General features: G+C 40.9%; 1 protein-coding gene and 1 long non-coding RNA gene across 7 annotated transcripts in view; one reads left to right on the top strand and one right to left on the bottom strand.

The window, feature by feature from the left end:
- LOC105433031 (irregular chiasm C-roughest protein) overlaps positions 1 to 25,438 on the bottom strand; it is a 130,791-nt gene extending 105,353 nt beyond the window's left edge. For 2 of the 4 annotated variants that reach the window (XR_016140210.1, XM_011648102.3), the window contains exon 1: positions 24,275 to 25,430. Coding sequence is in view for 3 of the 4 variants with exons in the window: in XM_011648102.3 (XP_011646404.2) it covers positions 24,275 to 24,396 (122 nt within the window). In the remaining variant the exon portion in view is untranslated. Of the gene's footprint in view, positions 1 to 24,274 lie in introns of all 4 variants that reach the window. The other 2 variants (XM_011648103.3, XM_089081105.1) reach the window with 2 other exon arrangements.
- The window catches only part of LOC105433030 (uncharacterized), a 183,032-nt gene that overhangs the window by 90,110 nt on the left and 67,317 nt on the right, over positions 1 to 25,605 (top strand). The window contains exon 1 of one of the 3 annotated variants that reach the window (XR_016140216.1): positions 14,126 to 15,203. The exons of the other annotated variants lie outside the window; for them this stretch is intronic. This is a non-coding gene — a long non-coding RNA (uncharacterized LOC105433030). Of the gene's footprint in view, positions 1 to 14,125; positions 15,204 to 25,605 lie in introns of those variants that run through there. 3 annotated transcript variants of the gene reach the window in all.

The raw sequence follows: 25,605 nt of genomic DNA on the forward strand, positions 1-25,605 counted from the left end.
GGCGGCAGGAGAGGCAGCTCATTAATGGAAAGATATGCATCGGTTCTTATTTGCATGACGCATACGCGATACCGAGTCGATTCTCAGATGAGGATTCTGAGCGCCTATGGGGTTGTGTATCGCGCAAATGCGAATTAACCCTTACAGACTGACGGACGGAGTTATCTCGATCTAATGCCGCGAGAGCGTCTCGGCGCTTTGGACGTAATATGTCGCGACGCCACATCGCGCCTGTCTGCCGTCCTTCAGACCAGACATAATGATGGCTCGGAGATATATCACGGATAAAAAGCGGACGTTAAATTACGCCACTCTAGAAAAACTGAAGGCACTGGAAACTGAACTTGTGAATAATTAAATAAAAGGATTAAGGGAAACCGAATCGCGATATTCCTACGTGGTCTCTCCCTCCGATTACAGGCATGTCGATATATCTCTTTTGGTTCGGTAAATACGTAATTGTATTTCGTAGGCGAACACCTCGGAACACGAAATTCCTCTTCGGATACGCTATCGGTTTTATTACGTATACATCTCGAGTCTCTCTCTCTCTCTCTCTCTCTCTCTCTCTCTCTCTCTCCCCTCCACCGCCTCTTTTCCTCCAAGTGTATGTATATGCATCAAACGCAATTGAACACGACCGATGCAACCAGACGCATTTCTCGCCGTTCTTATTTCCCAAATATATGTGTTGCCTCTTGTTTATGGAACGCCAATGTCTTCCATTCCCGTGGACCGTTGCGCAAACAATATTCGCGAGTCTGAATAAATCATACGGCCGCGACTAGCTAGCTCCGCCGAGCCGCACTGCACCGGAAGGAAATACACGCGTACAACTACGAGCCACATGCCTCCGGCCAAATGAAGAGTTACTTTCGAAATATGGGCTTTCCGATTTGCGACGTTTACCGGGAAATTCGTCGCGCTAGGGAAAGACGGATGAACGTTCGGACGCGCGTAGCGAATAAAATATTTCCACGTCTCTCGAAAATTGCACGTGCACGCAAAATGAACGTGATCCGCCGAACACCCCCGCCCCGACAAAAATATATCGCTACTCTCGGAATTAGAAACGATCTTCCCCGCCAAAATCATCCCCACGTTCATTCCCCACGCGACCATATTAATTTCCCCGCGCTTTAAACACTCGTCTCGTCTTACGCGAGTTCTTGTTATAGTTACGTATCTGCATAATTTCGTGGGAGATTTGATCCCGTCTACTTAATTTGGTAGATAAATAAGTATATATATATATTAACAACATTGACAAATATCGCGTCTACTATATGAATCCGCGCCCGTGCTATACACTTCGGAATTCATTAACTTTAACAAGCGTCGGACGAGGTTACATTTAAGAGAATAACCCTCTTCAACGGCGTTCCGTGCCGGCCGCGATTCGGGTCTTTCAGTTAATGCAGTAATATTGTAGCCATCGGCTTCTCTTTGTAATCTTAATTGGTTCTTGGCTATCGAACATCTTGATTGCAAGCACATGTTCTTGCTCAGCGCTGCCGGGGCTACGCGACTCGAATATAGCTAACGAAGGAACGTTCGTTATGCCAACGGAACAATTTATCCTGAAGCTCACCATCGTTGGCGCTCGTTGTGCGCATTTGCGCATTTCAGTTATCCATATTGATATTTGTACAGTTGTTAGTCCTCGTGTACACGCTACTTTGCTCGCGAACGGGAAGTCATTGATCATTTCCTCAAGTTTTATTAAAAATTCTTTTGACGCTGACTGATTGCCTGATTTTCATATCGCGTAAAATATGATCTTTACATTTAAGATTAATATTAACTTTAGCTGAAAATGCGATGACATACAATCACGTTACAGATATTATATTTTGCGAAATATGACATTCTTTTTTTTTTTTTAAGTCTGAAATATAAAAATTGAACATACATAAATATAAAGATATCTCAATTACGAGATTGCTCTCCGATGAATAGATATTTACAAATGATATGAATGAAAAAAAAATTTTTTTTATGATTTTGATCATATATGATATTTTGATAATTGGCTTTTTAAATTAATTAATTACTTTCGAAGTCAAAATTAATTAATGATTTTTATCTGCGGGATGTAAATAAATCTTCGTAATGCGATTGTGCTGAAGAGAAATAGAAACTGTCACAAATAATTTTAGTAAATTTCAAGCCACCGTTAAAATCGTTATTGTGTTATAATTTCCTTACTATTAAAAGCTATAGTAAGAAAGACCAGTTGAATTATTTTGCCATTCTATTCAGTTTTTACACAGAATATGAGTAATTGATATATTCTTCCTTTCAACACCTGAAGGAAATTTTCAGATATATTCGAAAAGTATTCTCGTAGCATCTGAATAGAATATTTTTATTTATTCTCAAAACTAATTCTGAAAGTATCTTAGATAACAGTTTTAAAAATTTTACCTACGACACACACATGTATCAAAGCTACATGTCAATCTTAATTCTAGTATTGATTTTTGCAATTCTTCTTTTAAAACAATTGGTGCTTTTTACAAAATTAAATTTTAGAATGAAACCGCTCGACCAAAATGAGAGAGTGATAAGGAGGCGACTGATATATCTTTCCAATATTTCGACAAAAAAGCAGTGTTAAAGGGAACTCGTGAGATACTCGAAGTCTTGCCTCTTCCCGCTGGAAATGTAATTGTTACGCGAATGGTCATCGAGGACTCCGGTATCGCCGATAACTCGTATCAAAATTAACAGCCGGTGATGATAGTAATATTGCACGCTCTTTGTAACATAATTGGCAATTCGCTACCGCGGATCTTGATTAAGGTGAGCTATTCCCGTTACTACTTGAATGAGACCCTCAATCCAATCGGATTTCCACAAATTGCGACCATTGTTAGATTGCATCGGATGAAGCTCAACAAATACGCCGCGGAAAGTTACCTAGATTTCGATTTTGCCTGCAGTTGTTACATCGATTTGGCATAACAACTTGGACAACGCCACTAAACGCAGTAGGTATCATCGCCATAATCGCCGATGATACCTACTTGTTTTCAAGTGCGACAGCAATGTAACGCGAGCAGTAGGAAAGTGCAACCTCTGTCGGGGAAATTTGGACGAGGAATTTATGAACCTCTCAAATATATATTTCGCATTATTTTAACAACGCAGGTGAGTAATAGGAAACGAAACGGTGGGTAGCAAATAATGCTTTTACGAAACGGGAAATATTGCACCTTTGAAGGAGAAGGAAACGCCGCTATTTAACATTACTCTCAATCAATTCCGATTTTCGCGATACGCGGCGCAGAGGAGCGAGGTCTCGGCGCGCAACGTAACGTTCGTATTTCTCGAGTTTTCCCCGAGATTGGATCGTTAAAACTTGGAAAAATGAAAACTTACTCCACCTGCGACCCCCATCGGCGACGAGAAATTTAAAATGACAAGCACACATACACAACGCATTTCACGTTTCGCGAATTCATATTGACGAGGACGTACATATTTTCGTACATATTTTCGTACATATTTTCGTACATATTGCGATATCTCGTTTACTAAAAAAGACTATATTTAATATTATAATCAGCGACGGTCTAATAAAACGTATATTTTACCATCACCTTTGGAAATCCCCTATTCTAAACTCCATCAACCCTTTCAGACCAGGCGTGGCGTGGCGGTATAAACTACACGCGAGAGTGCGACTTTACGGCGCTCATCCTTAAAGGGTTATAAAGCGATGAAAATGCAAATGCAAGAAGATTGAAGTTGAAATAACGAAATAAGGGAAAATGATCTAAAGAGGATATTTCCTTCTTCTTATATTTCACACGGGGAATATATCTTACCGAATGCATTAGTCATTCCTTTATCGCGGTCATGCCTAAAGATTCCATTAGACTCCCGATTATATTATTAGTTTCTCGCGCGAGAGGATTCGATCGGAAAGTCAGATATGGAAAATTACCGGTCACGGCTATCGCGGCCAACGCTCGACGAATGATACATGGTCGGCGGTTATTCTCGGCTCATTCTTCACATTCCCCACATTTATATATTTGGCTTTGAAACTACGCCGCCGATCGATCCGCCTTATTCGCGTTACGTCGAGCATGTCAAAAACGCGGCGAGCCCGAACTTTGAATTGCCAAATTAGAATTATCAGGTTTGTGCGTCGAACTTTGTTCGAGCGTGCGCACACAGATGGACCACCCTCACCGCAATTCCTCTCTGCGTTTCTCTACGTAGGCTCCCCCCCTGCATCTATTGTTGACCGGATGCATATGGATGCAGTTTCATCTATTTCGTTTGTTTTATTCGATTAAGCAGCAAAGAGCACCGGAGGTGTTTTGCTTGCGAGCGAAAACTTCGATAGGCTTGATATGCATCGATGTTGGTGAATTTGATCAGTTTTGTATCTCCTCCTCTTCCCTCCTCTCTTTACCCCCCTTTATCTCCGTCCCCGCGTATATATTCGCGATATCCGATACCGATAATCCCGCGCCGAGCAATACCCGGTCGGTTAGTCAAATCAGGATCGCGCATATGATCGATGCAGAATCGGCGTTTCGCTAATAAGAGAATATGCAGATCAAGAAGATATTAATTCCGGCTGAGGATTCTTTTTTTTTCTTTTTTTTTCTTTTTTTTTTTTTTTTTTTTTTGAAAAAGCCGATATCTATAAAAAAATTTTACACCTGAAAAATTTAAAGCTTTGTCTCTACGCCTTTCTCTATGAGAAATAATAGTGTTATTAAACATGATTCAGATAATAAAAATCGCGCATTGTTAATTGCGCTTAAAAAAAACAAAATATGTTATTTAAAATTTTAATATTTATTCAATGGATATTGAATTTTCCAAAAAAAAAAAAAAATTGTTATCGAATGCTAAATACCGTCTATAAAAATCTATGAGTTAGAACAACAATAAAAATATGATTTTTCAAATTGGATAATTGGATAATACGTTGAAATAAATCATCTTTAGTACATTTAGCTAGTACATTTCTCGGTTACTGTAATAAAAAATTGACGACATTATCCGAATTAGATCTGAATCAATCTTTCGCTCTGTTTCAATTAACTCTACGCGTAAAATTTGAGGACAGTCCAAGCCAGGAAGTTTTCTGTCATTCTTCTCGTAAGCCTCACCGATTTATTACGCGACCCTCGTTTGTGTATCCATATCCAAAGGGAGATGAGTCTTCCAGCTGTTTTTTTGTCAGACATTCTCTCGACATTCACTTTTTTTATCCTTATCTCAAGTTTATCCATCTCACTTTATTCTTGCTCTTTTTATTATTTTTTTCATTTATGCCGTATATCCTTTTTTCTTGAAAAAGCATATTTCTATACTATTTTAAAAACAATTTAAAATGAGAAAATTTATCTTCAAATTCTTTTGTAGCTGTTAAATCTAATAATTACTTTCAGAGAAAAAACTAACAGGATATAATTGCATCACGGAATTACCTCAGTTAACATTAATTTTATTATTCGAGACTTCATTGGAATACATTAAAACTAATGAAAAAGGTATTCACTCAATAGCAGGACTTAATTATAATAAACGATATGAAAAAGGACTATTTCCTGTTTTATTTCTGAAGTTTTCTTTCAATGTGCACTTTTAAATTTTCCTATCTATGCCGCGCATAGATGGCGCGTATCTTTTCATTAGCGCCGCAATCTCCATGCGACACGAAAATTCGATCGAATAAACCCGACCGGATTCATTCGCGGCGAATAAACTCTTAACACACATCAAAGTCGATCCAATTAACGCAAACTATCGCGGGAAACGACAATTTCTAAAAGGGAAAGAGAAAAAAATATTCCACCGCGAAACTTTATTCCGGCCTTCGAGCAGCGTGTCCGTTGAACCGTATAAACGCTCAGTTGCCGAACTAAATTCCCGATAAAGTCACATTCAACCGAAACGGGTCAGCGTAGTGTAATTTCGAGTGCCCGTATTATTTGTTTGTCCCGTGCTGAAGAATTTGTGAGGAACACAGGCATTGCAAAGTGCGTGCGTAGGCAAAAGGGCAACGCGTTATTAAACATCGCAGAAAAAAAAATTCCCTACGATTAATCAATCTTAAGATATAAATGTCGATTGAAGGAGAAAAAGGGAAAAAAGAATGAGAGCGAATTGAGGGAGCAGGGGGGAGGGGGAGGGGTGCGAGAGATGACGTCAAACGTAAGTTTTGGAAAGAAACGAGATCGTATCTATTCTCTTAAGCAGTTACTACTAGAAAATCAGACGTGGAATAGAGCGAGCAACGTCGCTTCATATGATTTATCGCGTCGTACTCGGATATTGACTTACAAATTTTTCACATATGTCACGTAGCGCCATTCGGATTAAAGGTCGGTCGTCGAGCAACGAGGAGACACGCGGACTACGAAATTTCACAAGTTCCTCCTTACACCAAATTCATATATCGCCGCTGCTGAATTGATCGTCAACAGTTCGTTCACATTTTTATGTGAAGGTGTGAGCATACGTAAGTAGTTTGACAACCTTTGCAATCCAGTTAACGAGTGTCGTTAGCCGTGATTATATCTTAAATATAATCCCCATACATTATACATGTACTCGATTCTGGAATTCTTTATTTTATTTTTATTTATAACATTCTCGTTTCTTGACTTTGTATACACGTCTATTATTTTTTCTATTCCAAAATCACTTTCTAAAAAAGCAAGTAATCGAATGTACCAGATATTTTGAAAAAAATCAATATATTTTATCGGATACAATTGCGGAAACTGACAAACTGTTACTGAAAAAAAAAACGCTTAAATTTCAATAATAACATTTGGGAACGTTTTATTTTTAATTAAAATAATTTTTTATTTCAAACCCCGGGGCTGTTTTAATACATATCCGGCCTGCGTAGCAATCGATTTATTGTCAAGTTGCTTATTTTTGTTTAACATTCGTGACCTCGTGAACAGAAATGACACGCTGCGTTTGTCAGTTATCAGACTGCAAGTTGTTTCCCTTATATAGACTGACAATCAATTTGCAATCAACTTTTACAAGTATGTAGCTACATCATTTTTTTAATGCACACTCCACACGAGGTATAACTTGCGAATTAAGTAATATTTTATTTATAAGATATATATATATATTCATGTTTGCGTAAGCTTAACATTCTCTTTCGGGTGCCTCGCATTTCTCGAGAGAGTTGACTGATAATTTCACGAGAGACAACCCCCGGCAAACTGGTGCATTCCCGTTTTTCCGATTCCGGGAAATTCTGTGGAGTCGATATATCGTCATTGAGGAAATATATCAAAAATCGCATTGAATTGATTCACGCCGATGGTCTCGCGCACGTTACATATTTATTGAGCTATGCAATTCACCCGCGATTAACGCAACGTCCATTCGCGCGTAGGTCGATTATCAGTTATTATTAATGGTTATCAATTTGTCAGAGCCACGAACGTGTATGAATACGCGGTCGACAGTCGTTATATACAGAATAACAAAGCGCCCGATAACGCTTAACGCCGCAGATGTAACGGACCAAATTATAGGATACGTTCATAGGTCAAGCGCGAATAAAGTACTTATCGATATCCCTAGCGAATTTTGGTGACGGTGGAAATTAATTTATACGGCAGCGATAACCCCGCGCGATAACAATTCCGTCCGTTCCGAGGGATACGAAGAAAGATGAATATAAATTGTAGCGCTCGTATGACCGGACGCCGACTTACGACGAAGTCTTAACGAATGCGACATAAGTAAAGAACGACGTTAAATCATCTCGGTCCCTTCTCCCCCCCCCCCCCCCAAGCGGCTTAGCCAGGGCGCAAACTGCGCTAGTGGCGCGAAGAACGGAGCAGGTGGTGGTTTATCCTTATACAATTCATGTATCCCGACGCGAGAGGGTTGACGATGAAATTTCAGAGGAACTAACGCGTCAGCGCTTGGACCACGTGCTGCTGGCCCGTTCGATAACGTCGATATTATGCAGGTATGCGACTGTGTAACGGATGCGCGTGGTGGCCAGAGAATTCGTTGGCAGAGCTCTCGATAGGTCGTCACTCGGTGGACCGTAAAACGATATATATGTGTATGTGTATGTGTACGTGTATCTTGCACGCTGTGGACAGAGAGGGCTGGAGAGAGAAACAGTAGAGGGAAAGAGAAAACGGCGAAGAAAACGAGAGAGATGGCCAGCAGCCTCTACAGCGAAACGGGTAGGGTGTGAAAATACCATTGCATGTACAGCCCGTACGCGTGCGGTAAATGCTTTGAATATAACGCTGCATATTAATGAGGATATATTCGACGCTTGCGCCTTGCCTCTCTCTCTCTCTCTCTCTCTCTCTCTTCTCTCTCTCCTCTCTCTCTCTCTCTCTCTCTCTCTCTCTCTCTCTCTCCTCTCTCCTCTCTCTCTCTCCTCTCTCTCTCTCTCTTCTCCTCCTCTCTCTCTCTCTCTCTCTCTCTCTCTCTCTCTCTCTCTCTCTCTCTCTCTCTCTCTCTCTCTCTCTCTCTCTCTCTCTCTCTCTCTCTCTCTCTCTCTCTCTCTCTCTCTCTCTCTCTCTCTCTCTCTCTCTCCTCTCCTTCTCCCTCTCTCCCCCTCCCCCTCCTCTCTCTCTCTCCCCCTCTCCTTCTCCCTCTCTCCCCCCTCCCCCTCCTCTCTCTCTCTCTCTCTCTCTCTCTCTCTCTCTCTCTCAGTTCGTTAATTCTCCCTAATTACAAAAATTGCATTTGGCCATACTACTGCAAAGTGAATTCGTACAATGAACTGTGTTTCGAAAATGTGACGTGCTCATTCCATCGCATGTGAAAATTTTAATCTGGCATGTAAAAAATTCACAAGCCGGAAAACTCGCGAGATACAGGCTTATCGTGAGATTAAGGAATGTTTAAGCGGACGAATTTTTGCTAGAATACTTCGTTAATAATGTTGTGTGTGGCAGTTTTTTAATAATGCACAAGTGACAGAGAACCGTATTAATACGCTTCCATTAAAATCGCCGCAAGACCTCGCTGCCGCCGCCGCCGCCGCCGTTAGTTTCATATTTTGCAGTAGTGGTGTACCTGCAAGGTATAATATATCTTCGCGCGCTTGTCAGTTTTCAAATAAACGCCAAAGTGTTGAGATAACGGTATCTCTTGCCATTTGATATATATCGGGGAGAGAACAGGCGGATTAAAGAGCCGGAAATACGTATAAAGCGAAGCCATCACGAGCGAATGGGCACACAGACATGACGAACAGTGTGAAAATTTCACGTACGCACGTACTGGGTGGCTGCTTCGAATATACCAGCGCGGATAATGAGGATGCATTCGACCGGCACGTATATGCCATTTACCCCAACTGTATCCGCCACACGCTGCGCGAGTCAGAACGCGCGGAGCCAAGAGATATACGCGGCAAATGGTAAATGTTAAAAATGTTCGTTCGACGATGGTCGGTCGCTTTAGCGCGCGCGGGGTTGAAATTGCGGAATTGAAAGAGAGCGGAAGAAAGTAAATCGAGACTGATACCAGCGTTACGCTACGTATAAATAAAAAAAAAATAACCGGAAAATTGATTTCAAGTGATTTAAATGATTGGATACTCTTGGAGACGGGGAGAGATGGTTGGAAGATCAATCTCGAAATTATGTGGCATAAAATAAAAACATTGAAGAAGTGCAGGAAGTGTCGCAAAGAGATGAGTACTAGCCACTTCGTTAAGGACATCTCACGCATCTCGGGATTACAGAAATGAAGAGACATCCTCTTGCCGATGTTGATCATCGTGAGAAACATAAAACTCGATGGAAAGAGGAAACGGGAGATGGATAATGATGGACAAAGAGTGGAAATAATACACAACGTTGCACGAATGGCTGCGAGTATGGCCGTGGTTAATGAGGGTTCATTATGATGCCGGAGACATCGAAATAATTATCTTTTTCTATCGCAGATATGACTATGTGCCGTTACTGCCTGTTAATATTCGCTTGATAAATATGCAATAAATAGCAAATGTAACGGTAGTAAATAATAGAATCTCGTTGTGTACAGCTATTACGAAAAGCTTTCAAATATATTACTTGATATTAGTTATTCTATGTTTGCTATATTACACGAATATGCATATATAAATATCACTAGAGAAAATATTCCCTATATTAGTTCGTTTTTATTATTGATATGGCTTCCGGATGCCTCTGTCATGGCTTGAATTAATAAAAGTGATGAGCAAAAAAAGCTATTCGCGGAATACATATAATGTACCGTAGTGTATTATATGGAATATCCCGGGTGCTATATTCTTCCGTGTGAAACGCAACATGTTTTCCTACTGCGCAAGTTTCAAAACAAATTTACAAAATAAATAAAATCAATTGTAAATTGGTACCGCAATTGAAGCTCTTGTTTTAAAATCTCTTAAATACACGCCAATATAAATTTTGAAACTTTAAAAACTTTATTATCATAAACATGATATCACGATAATGTTATCCGAGAAGAAAAATTCAATATCCCCTCGCCGATCTGTTTGCATTATCATTATCGTTTCAAGTTTTTCTAAATATCTATTAAACTTCTAATTTACTTTTTCGATTTTCCTTTATATGATATTGGCGCTGACCATAAAAAATTTAACGTGTTCTACCGAGACGAATAAAAAGTCGTATCGTACATTCAATAAAATGACGCCCATATTGCATGAGACGGATAAATACAATCGCTACAGTCGCGTCCTCTCGTAAAAAGCGGATCCGCCTTTCAGCGGATCACCGACCAAATAGTACCACAGCGAAATTGACGCGAAATAGCTAAATAAGGTCTCGAACAAGATCACGTTTCTTGATAACGAACATCAATTAGACGATTCGCTTTTTAGCGGCTCGGCCTGCCCTTGTGTCGCGGTGCAGTTCCGTGAGAGATTGTCCAGGTAGATCGGCAAGTTCCTCGTAAATCACCGATCGTATCTCACCGCCACTATCGCGGAAGTTCCGCGAGTCAATTATCAGATGCACAGTAAGCAATTGCGATAATCGCAATACAGTGCTCGAAACTCTGCCTAAAAGCATTAGGTTTCCCCCCGAGTACTCTCGTAGTACGCGTGGTGAAAAATATCTCGATTTTCCATACGATGGGATACAACAAATTCTTACCGGTCTGTACCGTCGATGATGAAAAAATTGCTCGCCGTGGTAGCGCATTAAAGATTAATCGGAAAAGAGAAAAATTAACACCTCTGTGAAATTTTTCAATATATTGTATAGTCGAAGGAGAGAGAAAATGCATCCCGAACGGGGGTATAGTTTGGTCAAAGCATTGATTTTTTTTTTGTTCGTTTTTTTTCCTCTCCAACGCGCGGAAAAACGGATGGTCAATTACATCCGTGTTTTGTCGCGTGTATTTCGTGCGTAAGCAATACGTGCGCGGCTCGGAGAGTTATTCATCAAATGTTTAATCCTCGACTACTCGTTGCTCGCCCGTAAATTAGCTGATAACCAGTCCAATTTTATCCAAGATGATATGTGTGAATCGGCTCATGCATTTAATCACGTTGAAATGTTTAACGCAAATAATCGTACATTAAACAACGCGATTATACGTACGGCGCAGACAAATGAATGCTATTCGAACGATAAAGTGCTCTCCGACATCGAATCTATATAACAATACGGACGAAATTCGCGGTGTTGTGCATCGCAACTAAACCGATGAACTAGGTGATCAGTCTATCGAATATCCTTGGGGCAGATTGTATGAATCTGACATTCGTTTGGTTTCGCCGGGCTCCACAGCTATCTCTCGTGGGAAGACAGGTGATTCTCTATAATACATAGCAAATGCATTACGCGCTCCATAAACCCGTGTGTGCACTAATGATGTATTAAGTTAACAGCGTGTAATCTGAGCGCGTATACGAAACGCTTTACATAATTGTTTAATCTGCTCCTTGATTTGGAAAATTAACTTTCTATCGCGCAACTTTTTATATTTCGACCCAATCTAATTTTGCTGATTATCGAGAGCGCTGCCCTCGAGCGTAGATCTCGTCTTCGAAGAGCGAAAGCTCAAACCAGAAGCTGTCATCTTTATAATTGAATTATTATACGAAGAGTAATTAGAGTAATTAGAAGGGCATATATAAATAATCGGAGTGTACAGATAGTGCCCGGTCGTAAATCGTCAAAGTCGCCTACATTCTAACCGATGGGTAAATGACTGTAAACCAAGAATCTCAAGAAGATGCGAAAGAAGACTAAACGTGCATTCACGTTGCAAAATCCCTCGTCTCTTCTTTGTCAGTCTTCTCCCGTACGAAAGATCGGACGACGATTTACTCCACGTCTGACGTGACATTTGTCTCTCCTTCTCCTTCCGAAACTTGTTTGCGAGACGCCGCTCCAGAAAGTCGCTGAATAAGACGGTGTCCGCGAAAGACGCAAAATGGCTTTCCCACAGAAATTATCCGCAGGCAAGTGTGATTCCGAAATTGCCCTTTCTCGCAATTGGTCAAATCTCCTCTTATATACCGATGAAATGAGATCCTAACCGAAAGCTTGGCGCCGTTCCAATACGTTATTGCAACGTTTTACTCCTCTAACCAAGACACCAGAAGATTGAATCTCTCGGCCCTATGGATAGAAGGTTAATCGTAGAGGTGAATTGTGAATTGTACCCGTAGAAAATGGATCGCGTGGGAGTTTACGTATTGTAGAATAACAACGTAAATAACGGAAGGCTTGTGTGTACTGGAAACGATACGCGCCCGGACTTAACGGAGTTAAGTTGGTCAAACTTTACGCTCATGAATATTGATGGAGTATTTTATCGATGAAAAAAAATTGTCGCGTGCGTGTGTGGGAGAGAAAGAGAGAGAGAGAGAGGAGGGCGGGGTGTGGAAAAAAAAGAGCATATATTAACGTCCACATCGTGGTTCAACAAATGCCGGCGGCGGTATCGTGAGCTCGAATAGTTACGGTCGCGCATTCTTTACATCGTGTATGTGCGTTTGAGACACGTGCATTTACAGATCGACGGACTCGTTATAATGTCTGTGTTTTAAAAGGCTCGACGGATCCAGTAACGCACCCGTTAATTTATTTTCGAGCTTCTATTTCCCGGAATAAATGACACCAGGCCGGCCGGGACGTCCTCGCGACGAGTTATCGCGCATGCAACAGCGACAATTATCGCCGCACGCGGCGATTGTGAGAGAGAGAGAGCGTCATATTGATCTGATGCAACCTTTATAACGTCGCTGGGCGCGCGCGGGCCACTTTGCGGAATCTGTTCCGAGCGAATCGCCGGGCGGTTGAATACATTATTGCCGAATAAACATATATGATAATGTGCGCGCGTTTCGCTCGACAGACAGCAGAGCGGTGATCGTTAAATTGGCAATATCGCTCTAGCTCCCCGCGTCGGGGAATAATGGAAAAGATGGCACGCGGCGACGGGCGGCGGTGCAGAAGTGGCAGATAAAACAAGTAGCAGATTGCGCCGCCGGTAATAATGTTCTCGATGTAAATATAATCAACATTGCGAGCAAATATTGCAAGCGACTCTAAATATATACTGTGCGCGTCAAGCTAAATGCAAATATCGCCCGTTTTAACACTAGAACGAAATAGTAACAGTGCGCGGTCCCTTTATCGGGTTATTCATAGATTCTTGTGCGGCATAAATTTCCATGTCTGCCGCCCGTAATCACCGACGAATCAATCTGCAGAGACTATCAGTGTTATTTTCGCGTTAATGAGCGTGCCCCTCCTCTCTTCTTCCCCGACGGAGGATGTCGCGATTTATTTTAGACTCATTCACGTATATTTCACGATGTCAAATAAGGAAAGTTCGATGCGGGATGACAGTAATGCGGGAAAAGATCGTAAGGAGAAAAACTAGTCGTGCAAAGTAAACTCTCGTGCTTGAGATGCAAACTCGGAAGTGGTGGGTGTCTTTAAATAGTATCATTTATCGTGTTGCAGCTGGAAAGAACTAAAAGTGGAACCTTAAATGATGCCATTTATCGTCTCACAGCTGGAACGCTTACTTTGCCTCGGCATACTTTAAACAATCTACGACTGCACGCCATACGTTAGCACTTTTTTCCTTCTCGGGGCGAGATAATGGGAACCAGCGCGGTAGGCTTTTCCGCGAGGGCGCGACGTTTTTCTTTCTCGGAATTAAATAAATATCAGAATCTCCCGATGGTTACCTCACTTCGTAAATAAAAGGAGGGACAACTTTCTCGCGGAGCAAAACTATTTTGTACGAGTGTCATAGCAGCGTAAATAATTCATTCCATCGCTTCGAAAATATCATAAACCTAGTAAATTATTCTCATCCTGGAGAAAATACCGTATCAAATTCGAAAATAAATGTCTAAATATTACTGACTGCTAGCTATTTTTTAACTTTTATTATTTATTCCATGTCTAAAGTGAATATTTTTTACACATAATTCCATTGCCTTTTCCGAAATAACTGATACATTTTAATTACATCGAAGGCATATGTATGTAATCATTTATTATGTAAGTGGACTAATTTCATGGTGAACATGACATTTATCTTGGAGCGAGTAGGCGAGGAAATTATGGCATTTATTAAGAATGAAGACAGCCGGATACGCGGGGGCGACAATAACGTAACTTCGCGAAGAGAGCAAGGTATATCAATGCAAAAACCTTCTTCTACTATGTCGGCCCGAGAATAATTCAGTGTCACGTTCCGGGTGGAGACTACCGGGAAGAGGAAGCTATATCGCGGCTATTTTACATTCTGTATTTCCCGGTTCGTTATTTATGCAAACCACCGGAATATACGATGAGAAAATGTATGTTTATGTAAATTGAGCGCACAAACGTTTACTTATGTTTCAAACGGAATCTTAATCTTTAACTCGTGCGCGCGTCTTCTCATCCCCGTCTCATTTTATCCCCCGGCCTCATCTCTCATCTCGCATCCCTCCACTCCCCCCCCCCCTCCCACTCCCTCTCCCTCCCCCGCGATGTTGTCCCGAATATCGGGCCTGCGTTTGCGCCGCAGCGCCGTTTAGTAATCAAACTGCATTACGGAAGGAATTACACCGAATCGCTCCTGCCTCCATTTTCGATCGATGTCGGCACGGTCACTTGGCGCTAACTGCCACTAAATATTGTTACCCGACGGCGCCGGCCCGACGAAACGATGTTGCATTCTGGTGTTACGATGAAGGATAATATCCGGTAAGCTATGCAACGCGAATGCTCGCCCCGGCCGCCCTTCTCGTTCCGCAGACGATAATGAATTTATTCGATTTTCGTTTCGCAGGAACTCGTAGTAGTAGCTCGCGCTCTCGTTGCATTTATATCCATTTCTTAGCGAGAGAGAGAGAGAACTCGAGAGCAGTCGGCTACGAGTTTCTTACGCAACCTTAGGCGCTTCTGTGCATAACTCACGATTAGTCTCTTCTAATGACGGCATTTTGCTAAGCACCCTGCAGAATGCGTCTTTATCCCCGCTATCGCGCGTGAAGCGTAAAGCTTCATAATAATGGCTGTTGTAATAACGGATTCGGTTTAGTATATTTAACGTGTACGTTGTACGCGCCGTACGCCGCTTTTTTCCCCGTTCGAATTCTACAAATATCACTTTACATTATTATTTGCAAAGAAAGCTCTTGAATACATTCCACGGTTCGCGTAAACAAAACACGATTTTACGCTACAAAAACGCGTTGCGTTCTCTCTGCGAAGGTCCGCGGCGCGGAGCGCACGCCGGGAGAGAATAAAGCGCGTTCTTATATCGAGTTAAAAAGTTGAGCTTCACAAAAGACGAGTCTTCCGAGCGAGCTTGGAAATGTACATTGTTATGTAAAAATTAATCCGCAGGAGTAACGACATTAACTTAAATTAAAGAGGCAGACTCTTAAGTTGAAGGAACGCACGATGATGATTCGTCGAAAACACGGCGATATATGCGATGTTTTATGATCGGCTTAAACTCCTCGGAGTATCTATCCCAAAGTTTAAGATAAATAGCGCTTATAATATCTACTTTGTAATAGGCGAGCATACTCTGGAGCGATTAATCATTTTTCGTATATATATATATATATATATATATATATATATCGCGGTTAATCTTCTATTTAGCGAGCCCTCCGTAATTCGAACGATGTTTTTCCGCGTAATTGCGGGTAATCATTCTTGTTAGAGCGGCGCAACGGCACCTAAGAAGAACGGAAACAAGAGGCACGAGAGCGAAATACGGTGCGAATATCTACCGTGCTTTAATCATCAGCGTTAATTAAAATAATGCTTACGAGATAATTACTTTGTGGCCAGACAAAGTGATGGACGACCACGCGGCTATAACGCTATTCGTGCGGTCAACGCGCGAGCAGAAAAGAGGAGGCTATAGAGCACTGGCCACGAGGGTATTTGGTATTCACAAATTAATCGATTAGAATTAATTGTTCCCAATTGAAATATCCCCGGCTTGCGTGTGGCATTCCTTTTTTTTTTCCGGGGCATCGCTATGAGAAATTGTTCATTTGGCGCTTTTGGGTTAACGTTTTCCGAAACGTGACTTTGTAAAAGGCATCAATTTATCGTCGAATAAACATTAGCGTAATTGCATTACCAAAGCAAATGACGTTTCCAAAAATTTACATAAATTTACTTTTGAAGATTTTACATAAAACCCAACTATCGCTTTGATAATTCACGAAAGACTTTAATTTGTTCTTTCTCGATATATATCTGATAAGATAACGATAAATTAATTGATAAGAATTCAAGAGAATTGTACAAAAAATTATATGACGAAAAAGAAATGTATATTTATATGTCATATTTTATTAAATTTGTCTGATTACGTTTGTCTGTCCGTGTTTCGATATTACGTTTGTAATAAAATTTCGAATACACTGGGATGCATCACTCTTGGAATAATACTAAAAAAAATAGACTCTTTCTCTCATTAGAAAGAGTCGAAATGATTTTCAAATGTGCTCAATATTTGCTTTAATCTGCTTCCGCGTTCTACATGCATCTCTTTGAAATTCCGAAATGTACAGTGCAACATAGAGAGGATTGCTGGCGGCGAAATCAGGCTGACATTGCGTCGTTCACAGAAAACTTTCTCGTCTCCGGATGAAATGAACTTCACAACTTGCCACTAACCCTATCGTACCATCCATGTTTAACATTATCCCTGTTAAATTACCAGTAACTCAACCCGCAACATTATATGTTACAATCTATTTGATTTTAATCACTAATTATATTGAGAAGCGTAACTGAATGTTAAATTTCTCTAGAATGAAAAACTTAGATTCTTTATTACTTTGTTTTATTCAACTATAAACCTGCAATTATTTTATTTCATGCTTTATTAACGGTCCTGCCGTTTACTTTTATCGGACTTCGGATTAACAATTTTGAAATTTTTATAACAACTGATGTTTCTATCTCCTATATTTTTATTTTCTTTTACGAAATAAATATATTTAAAAACATTTGAATAGATTGTATTTCAATTTGATTAATTGTTACATAAGATTTGCTGCTGAGAGTTGAAAGAGATTTTGATATTTGAAAACAGAAGAGCAAATTTTTATTAATAAAAAATAGATGTGAAGCATGAGCTTTTGCAATGATTTTATCTCATTTGTAGTTATAAGTAATCTTGAAGAAAATATGTGGAGGAAACGAAACGAGTCTGGCTTCACCATTCTGCAGGGAAATGAAGATAAAGTTGGCAAAGAACGATCTCGCCTTTCATCTGCGGTTTCTTTGACGGATTTGGCGAATATTATCCCTTAACAAAAATGTTAGATTAAAAAATGTAAGAACTTTCACTAATTAAAGAGTAAAGATAGATAATAAAATTTAATTCTTCGTTTAATTTTAAGGAAACTTTACTGTAATAGAATTTTAAGAGAGCTCACGGTTAGTTATGAAGATATTTAAAGTTGAACATCAAATTTTCTCAAAGGAAAACTAGACTCCAAATTAGTTAAAGAATCCACAAATGAGAGGAAGTTAGTAAAGCATACAATACGCCGTACATATTAATCACTCGTTAAATTCATTCTTAAAGGTTAAAAACTAAAATTAGAAAATTAATTAAGCGTATAATCGCAATATCGGAATATCGTCATGCGAAATATAAAATTTGAAAAAATGTCATGGTTAACTGTAAAGAAATAAATTACGAGTCTCCATGATCCCCCTCATACACGCTAGATACGCTTTCGCGATTATAGAGAGATATAATCGAGCCAAGATTCTTTCAAAAAGTTAGCGTTTCGTAATTAAACTTTCCTCCGGTAAATGAAAATTGGACGGAGCAACTTTATCCTGTCTGTCCGAGTACAATTTTATCATCTCCTTTCGGATTCACAATAAAATTCACTACATTTATCTGTCGTTGTGAACTGTCACACCGTAAACAATCGCCACGTAGATTACGGATTTTACGCGACGACTTCAGGCTTTTTCCATCGAAGCCTTGATTTATTGCATTACACTTGGTACTGACGCTTACACTACCGCCGGCCCCTTCAGGCAACTCAGCCTGAGTTTTATTTACTTTTAGCGAATCGATCGACCGCGGGGGGTTAGTGCAGGAGGAGAGACTAGGTTGCTGTGCGCCAACCCCCGGCGATGCGAGCTTACGTGGTCCCGGCAACTCCGGGGTAGCCTGGCCTTTCGTTCCTCTAACGTTATATCATCGCCTACTTTCCTCTAACCGTGAATTTACGTCGACAGATCGGCCCGAGGATCGGCACGATTCTCCTTCGCCGTAATGCCTTACGAATCGACACGTATAAAAACACACGTACGAAATATTGCGCGAATCGATCGAGTTTCTTGCACCGCGGCCGCACCGCGGTACATTCAGTTATATTCGAATTTCAAGGTCTTCTACGTGAATAAAAGATGAAATCTTTCCTTTTATATTTTATGACTTTCTTGTCACTATAAATGTACGATCTCTTTATTCAGCATTAGTTAGTATATTAGTATGTATATTAGACGATATAGTTACAATAGGCTGCGAAGCGTAATATAATGGTGTAATGATGAATCACAATTAATAACTTATCGTAAAGTAATACGATAATACACTTTAAAAGTGTATTTTTTTTTTTTTTTTTTTTTTTTTTTTTTTTAATAAAAAGAAGATATCTGAACTTTCGCGAAGAAGCTTACCTTTGAAAGAAAAATCATCCTCGACTTAGTATATTCGCGCACCAGAAAGAGAAATCGATCAGAACTTTTGCCCGCAATTGAATCGGTTTTAACCATAAGTATTAACTTTGGCGAGAATTCCAGGTAATCCTCGAAGAATTCTTCCATCGATAATTTTTCTTCTGATTGAAATTGATTTTGATACAAGGAAAAATCGAAAGTTCATAAGTTTCATAAATGTGTAATGAAAACACGACATTATACGATGTGAATCCCAAAATTTTTTTATTTAATTATCGGGATGTATAAATGTATCAATAATTTTTTCATGATTCATACGTATTACGGTAGAACCGTAATGTGGATGTTCCCAATTGTGTCGAATTCTGAAAGCGAGATGTTAATATAAATACGTGCGATTTTGTTCCCTTCAAATCGCGATAAATCGCGATAACGAAATATATTGATTGTTTCATTTAGCTGCTAGCTTGAGGTAATTTAGTTCGAAGAGAATTAACAAAAATGAAAGTGCGAATGTTGTTAATGTCGCGGAGCTATAGCGTATGTTGCTGTGGCAACAACTATGCTCTGACGATTATACGATCTGAATTATTCACAATACAATCCGAGCGTAATTCGATCACACATGTTGTACGTTTTATCAAGAATTAATTTTCATTCGGAGAACCATAATTAATAGCAATCTGTTAATAATGAGCAACAAAGAGAGAAAATAGTAATGCACCGAACGGAATACAAGCAGCTTTATTGATTATCTCATTGATAATTGATAAAGAAGGAGAGTTATGTTCATAGAATCGAGATAATATGCTAAATCACACGCGAGAAGTCATGTGAGATGTATTTATATATATATATATATATATATATATATATATATATATATATATATATATGGCATACATTTAAATTACATTTACCAGCGCGTATTACGCGCGTATCAATTAAATATAACAATAAAAATGGTAGAACCTGGTAATGCTGCGAACGGATTAGTAAAACATGACATTAATAAAATCGTGTTAAACATTCGTAAACGTACAAATTGAATTAAATATATTTTCTCAATTTTTATTTAAAAAAAAAAAGAAAAAAAGAAGAAAGAAAATTCTCTATTTTTTATAATACTCGTAGTAGGTGACAGCTACAACGTGTCACGAAAATTCCAAGTGGCAGGGGTAATCAAACGTTCATTTTATTGCGAGCGAACCATGATATTAAACTAAGATTTCTATCCGCTTCGCAAGATCCGCGAGACCTTTCTCTCATCTCAGGTGGGCCCTGTTATTCTTTCGTCTAAGTGTTTTCCTAACGCGTTTTCATCCGCTGGCGGATTGGCGCGACGGATTTGCCGCTACAACGTGCAAATATTAAATCGCTATCCATCCTCCCTCGGCGACGGCCTAAATTCCATCTATGAATTCCATCCATCGCGCCTACGACGCTCGCGACTTTGCCGAAACTCTCGTAATCCGGTGTCTTGCGGAAAACTCTAGAATTTTTCTCTTCTCAGTAGCGTTTGAAGACGCGCTCTTCCTACGGCTTCGTTATCGAACTTATAAAACCTTAGAGATTGAAGTTGGCCCTTCCCTTCCCTTCCCCTCCCTCCTCGTGCTATTAAGTGGAATTAACCTTCCTGGTGAGAATCTTAAGATTCCGATTGCTCTAACTTCGCGCGTACCATCGTGGAACTTTGCGGCGGAAACTCATCGCGGCATTCAATCCGCAATTTAGATTTCTCATTAAACGTTGAAAATCACCGATGGATGCACGCGAGTAGACTCGCTCCTAGACTCGTGCTTGCCCTCCGACTTAATTATTAGGGGCTGTTAGCTTATCATGTAACGTACATACGTAAGGTACACAGAAAGTGTACATGAATGACACAGGACACAGACGTGCTCGAGCCACCGCTGTGATCGTTAGTCACAATCCTGATCCACAGGCACGGACAGGCTTTGACATATTTCGGCTTTTTGATTTGACGAAAGTCTCGATTCGATCGCATTCAATTTTCATCGCCAGATATTTCATAAAGCGAATTTCAACTCTGTGTAACTCTCTATCTCCATCTCGGCATAAACGTAAATTTTTCAACGATATCCGCAACAATGTCGGTGTTGTTGAATCTCGTGCTACGATATATAATATTTGGAACTAATTAGCGATATTATCTTACGCCGGTAAGTTCCGCCGAATGCAAACAGTCAAATACACCTCGGGGGGATTGTCCAACATCTTGTTGAACGAAAGAAATTGCTACAATAAGGATGTTTCGCGTATAAACGAGCCGAGGGAAGGCTATAAGACTGTTAATAAATTCCGCTTAAGTTTGCGAAAGCTAATCGATTTCATACTGCAAATTTATAGGATCCCAAGCTGTTGCTCAAATATTTCTTTACCAGGGAGCAATGAAGGCAGTAAATGTCCGGCCGATACGATCTATACGTCCACGCTTTCAGTCACAAACACGAACGCCCGAATATAGAGACATTAACCCGTGAACGCTCGCACTATGAGCTCTCTGTGCACATATTAGAAACTATTTCCGAGCAACATAGCGGTGTACCGAATATTACGTTATATTCTCTTAGCTACCTTTATTCGCAAATATCTACACTACTATGCCGCGCTCGCGGCATTAAAGAAGATGTAAATTTATTATATATACGCACTCTACTTCGAATTGGAAGAAATGTGTTTCTTAAATTACGAGTATACCACGCCCGCGTTTTATCGTAGTTGAAAATTGTATCGGTATCCGCGATAAAACTCCGCGCTCTTTCAAAAATCTTTTCACACTTGTCATAGATAAGTAATTGGAGTAAAATTGACACGACATCAAGATGTTACAACGTCGAGAATTTAACGTATCGTTAAATATGCGATATGCAATGACATTTCGATTAAGTTTTAACTGAACATTGAATTATACATCTGCTATATCGCGCAGGACAACTGAAATCATTATAGTGACGATGTAAAATTTTATATATAAAAATTTAAAAAAAACTATTCAAACGTCAAACTGTCTTATAAGTAACATAAATATTTTAGTTCCTTTATTTTTTCCATTTACACATTGCAACATTAATGTTTAATTTTCAACGAGAAGATGGAATATCGATTAAACGTGATGAAATATATAAAATAGAAACTCAGAAATAAAACTAGGCTAATTTGCGACGTTCTTTAAATAGTTTTTTACGAATGTATCTGTAAAGTTAAGTGCATTAAAGTGAGATGAGAGGAATTTTTTTCGACATATATAAAATCGAGAACGTTGGATCAAAATCCTATTGCCGGCCACGATGGCCAGTCCCTAACAAAGATGAACGAGCAAAAAGCTTAATCTAAACATCTACCACCCTTTACGTCGGTCGCTTATTTTTGCCGACATCAACAAATCCTCTTTCTCATTAATAGTACGTCGGCCATTAACTCGACCATTTATCATCGGCCGATGTGGCGATCTGGCATCTCTTGGACCTTGGTAGCGCCATATTTATATCACGCGTATCTGTATCGATCGCGTAAATTTCTTAACGGGGGTAACGGCATTTAATTTCACCGCGTGTCACTTAACCCTCCGCCCGGTGGACGGGTCCATTAGGCCCGCACCTGTTTCGGGAATTACGGGTTCTTGTAATCAATTAAAGGAACAGCTTTCTTAACTCCACGATATTTCACGTAAACCCGCACGTCACGACGTAGACGTAGACGAAATTGACCGGGAGAAGGGATTCTATTTTTATATAAAATCGTATTAATATTGTCGCGTAAAAATATTGTTTTATCAAGTTTTATAAAATATTTCTGGAAGAGCGTGAGAAGTGCCGGAGATGCGAGCTTTTGATTAACTTATTGTTGGATGTTAGTTAGGGTAACTAGATAGTAAAGATAAATAATACGTGAAGGCGTGCACGCATCGCGCGAGAGGTCACGTATCAATGGCTCGCGTTTTGCTCCTGTCTGATCTACTTGCCGAAATTCTCGATGAAAAGTCTCTCACGGCGCGTTGTGCCGGCTAAAATCGTATATCGCGACAAGTGCGGAATATTGATCTCGTGAATATTTTAAGGCGTCGAACGTACACACGCACACGTACGCGCGCGCAACGGACGTGGAAACCGTTGTCGCTGGAATCCCCATAGATTATTCTGCATTGTGGCAAATGCGAGTGGCGTCGCACGTATGTGCATATGTATAATGTATACGTGTGACGTACGTTTAAATGTTTTAGATTTACCGGAGTCGTGTGAGATCAGAAGTGAGCTCTCTCTCTCTCTTTCTCTCTCTCTCTCTCTCTCTCTCTCTCTCTCTCTCTTTCTCGCGATATTCGTGTTTAATTATGAAACGACGAGATACTAAATTTACCTACAAGAACAATAACTGCATACGTACGGCAACCATAATATTTTTCATTACTTCGCATGTTCCATTGAATGTTTAGTAGTTCACATTTAGCAGCTACGGATACGGTAATTAAAAAGCCATTTCTCACTTGAAGCCGCCCCTCAAAGAACGCTGCACGCTTTTTCGAAAGTTTTTAAAAGAGAGAGAGACGAAGAAATTTCTTTTTTCCTTTTCCGCAGCACACGCGCACTCGGTTTATTTTTACGAAATAGAATGGACCAATCTTTATATATCAGATTTGAAACGCAGTGTACTACATTTTGTAATGCAATATTTGTTATAATATCAAAAGTTTGTTATAATATCAAAAATGTATGTACATGAAGCGCTCTTTGAACGGATGTTTCACGTGTATTCAAATTTATGTATTTAACTACGCGACCGAATATTTGATATTTAAAGTACGTGACATGCGATATGCACAAGTAGATTTTATAACGTAGAGGTAAATTAATGTTCTTGCAGCATAATCTATCCCTTCTCTACGTAAACATATATAGTCTTTCCTACATAAATAATATATTTATCTCGTACATCAAAATAATGAATTTCACGCACGAGTGAACGTGTGCTTTGCGGTGAAATTTTCATAATGTAAATTTCACGATTTAAGGGAGATATTAGCTGCTCTAATAATCGGTCAGTATCGTAGCTGCTTCTCAAAACGGTAAGGTATGTACCTCGTAATAGCGCATCCGGAGGATTCCCTGGCATCCCCGATAGCATCGATCCCAGATCGTTGCATCCTCCGCGCTGATTCCGGAGCGAAATCCGTATTGAGCGCACTGGAGTATCCGGCCATCGTAGCTGCGATCCGCGCGAATACTATAGCGACATATCCTTTAGGGATGAATCCGCCGTAACGTGCACCAAGGAGAACCACTGGGATGTGTATGTGTGTACTACGTATGTGTGTAATCCCGCACACGACGCCTCCGACCACCCTTTTGCGGTCGAAGAAACGTATAATCCGCGGTGGTATCCCACGGGTAACTGTCACACGTGTTACACGTCGCACACACTTCGCGTACGAAGGAGGATACGAGAGAGTACTACGGGGTATCTCGTGTTATATGTCGCGTCGTCGCGCTCGCCTCTGTTTTTCACGTTTTCGGGATCACGAGCGGGCACAGCCGGCACAATCTCTAAAGACGCAGCCCCGATCCATCCGCTGAGCCCGAGTACACCACCGAGGTTCCTCACACTCACACCAACATTATTCTACCGTACGCATCACTACGGGGTCCACTGGGGGAGGGCTGACGCACGAGGGCTGGTATCGTCAGGACGAGATCGAAGCACCCTCGGCCGCGAGTCCTCTCGGCGGCGCGCGTCGCTCACCCCGCGGCATCACGACATGTATACCCGCGCGTCCACCGAACGCGGTCGCTCGTCGGGGGTTGAAACGAGACTCTCTCCAGGTGCGAAGCGCGGACGCGGAGAGGCGCGAGCGACGTTCCTTCCGCACGATCGAACTCCTCGTGTCCCCGGGTCCACTCGAGGAGAGAAAGAAAACGAGAGAGCGAGAGAGTGCGAGAGAGAGAAACGAGCGCGCGCGATTCGACGTTGCTGACGACGTTCGTTTCGTAGGGTAAGGGTAGGCTAAAGGGGTGACGAGACGAGACGAGACGATCGACTATCACGTCACGAGTATATCATATCCAACCCGCACGGCGGACAGCACGGAACTACTGGCGGTCCCTACGCGAGCGTAATTCCATCCCCACCGCGCCAACGACCAGGCTACCCCCACGACGGCGTCGTTGCTACACGCGCCCCTTACCCCCTCCTCAATAATGGGCACGCACCGAGAGCTATCCGGAGCGTGACACACGCTTACGTTTCTGGTGGGGGCTACAGTCGCGTGGCGGCGGTACGACTCGGAGGGGATGCAAGATGAACTTGGCGGCGGTGGTGGAAGTAGCGGCGACGGTGACGACGACGACGGCGGCGGCGGCGGCGGCGGCGGCGGCGGCGGCGGCGGCGGCGGCGGCGGCGGCGGCGGCGGTGG

This window comes from Pogonomyrmex barbatus, unplaced genomic scaffold, assembly GCF_055798465.1.
Source record: "Pogonomyrmex barbatus isolate J1 unplaced genomic scaffold, ASM5579846v1 scaffold4, whole genome shotgun sequence".
Lineage (NCBI taxonomy): Eukaryota > Metazoa > Arthropoda > Insecta > Hymenoptera > Formicidae > Pogonomyrmex > Pogonomyrmex barbatus.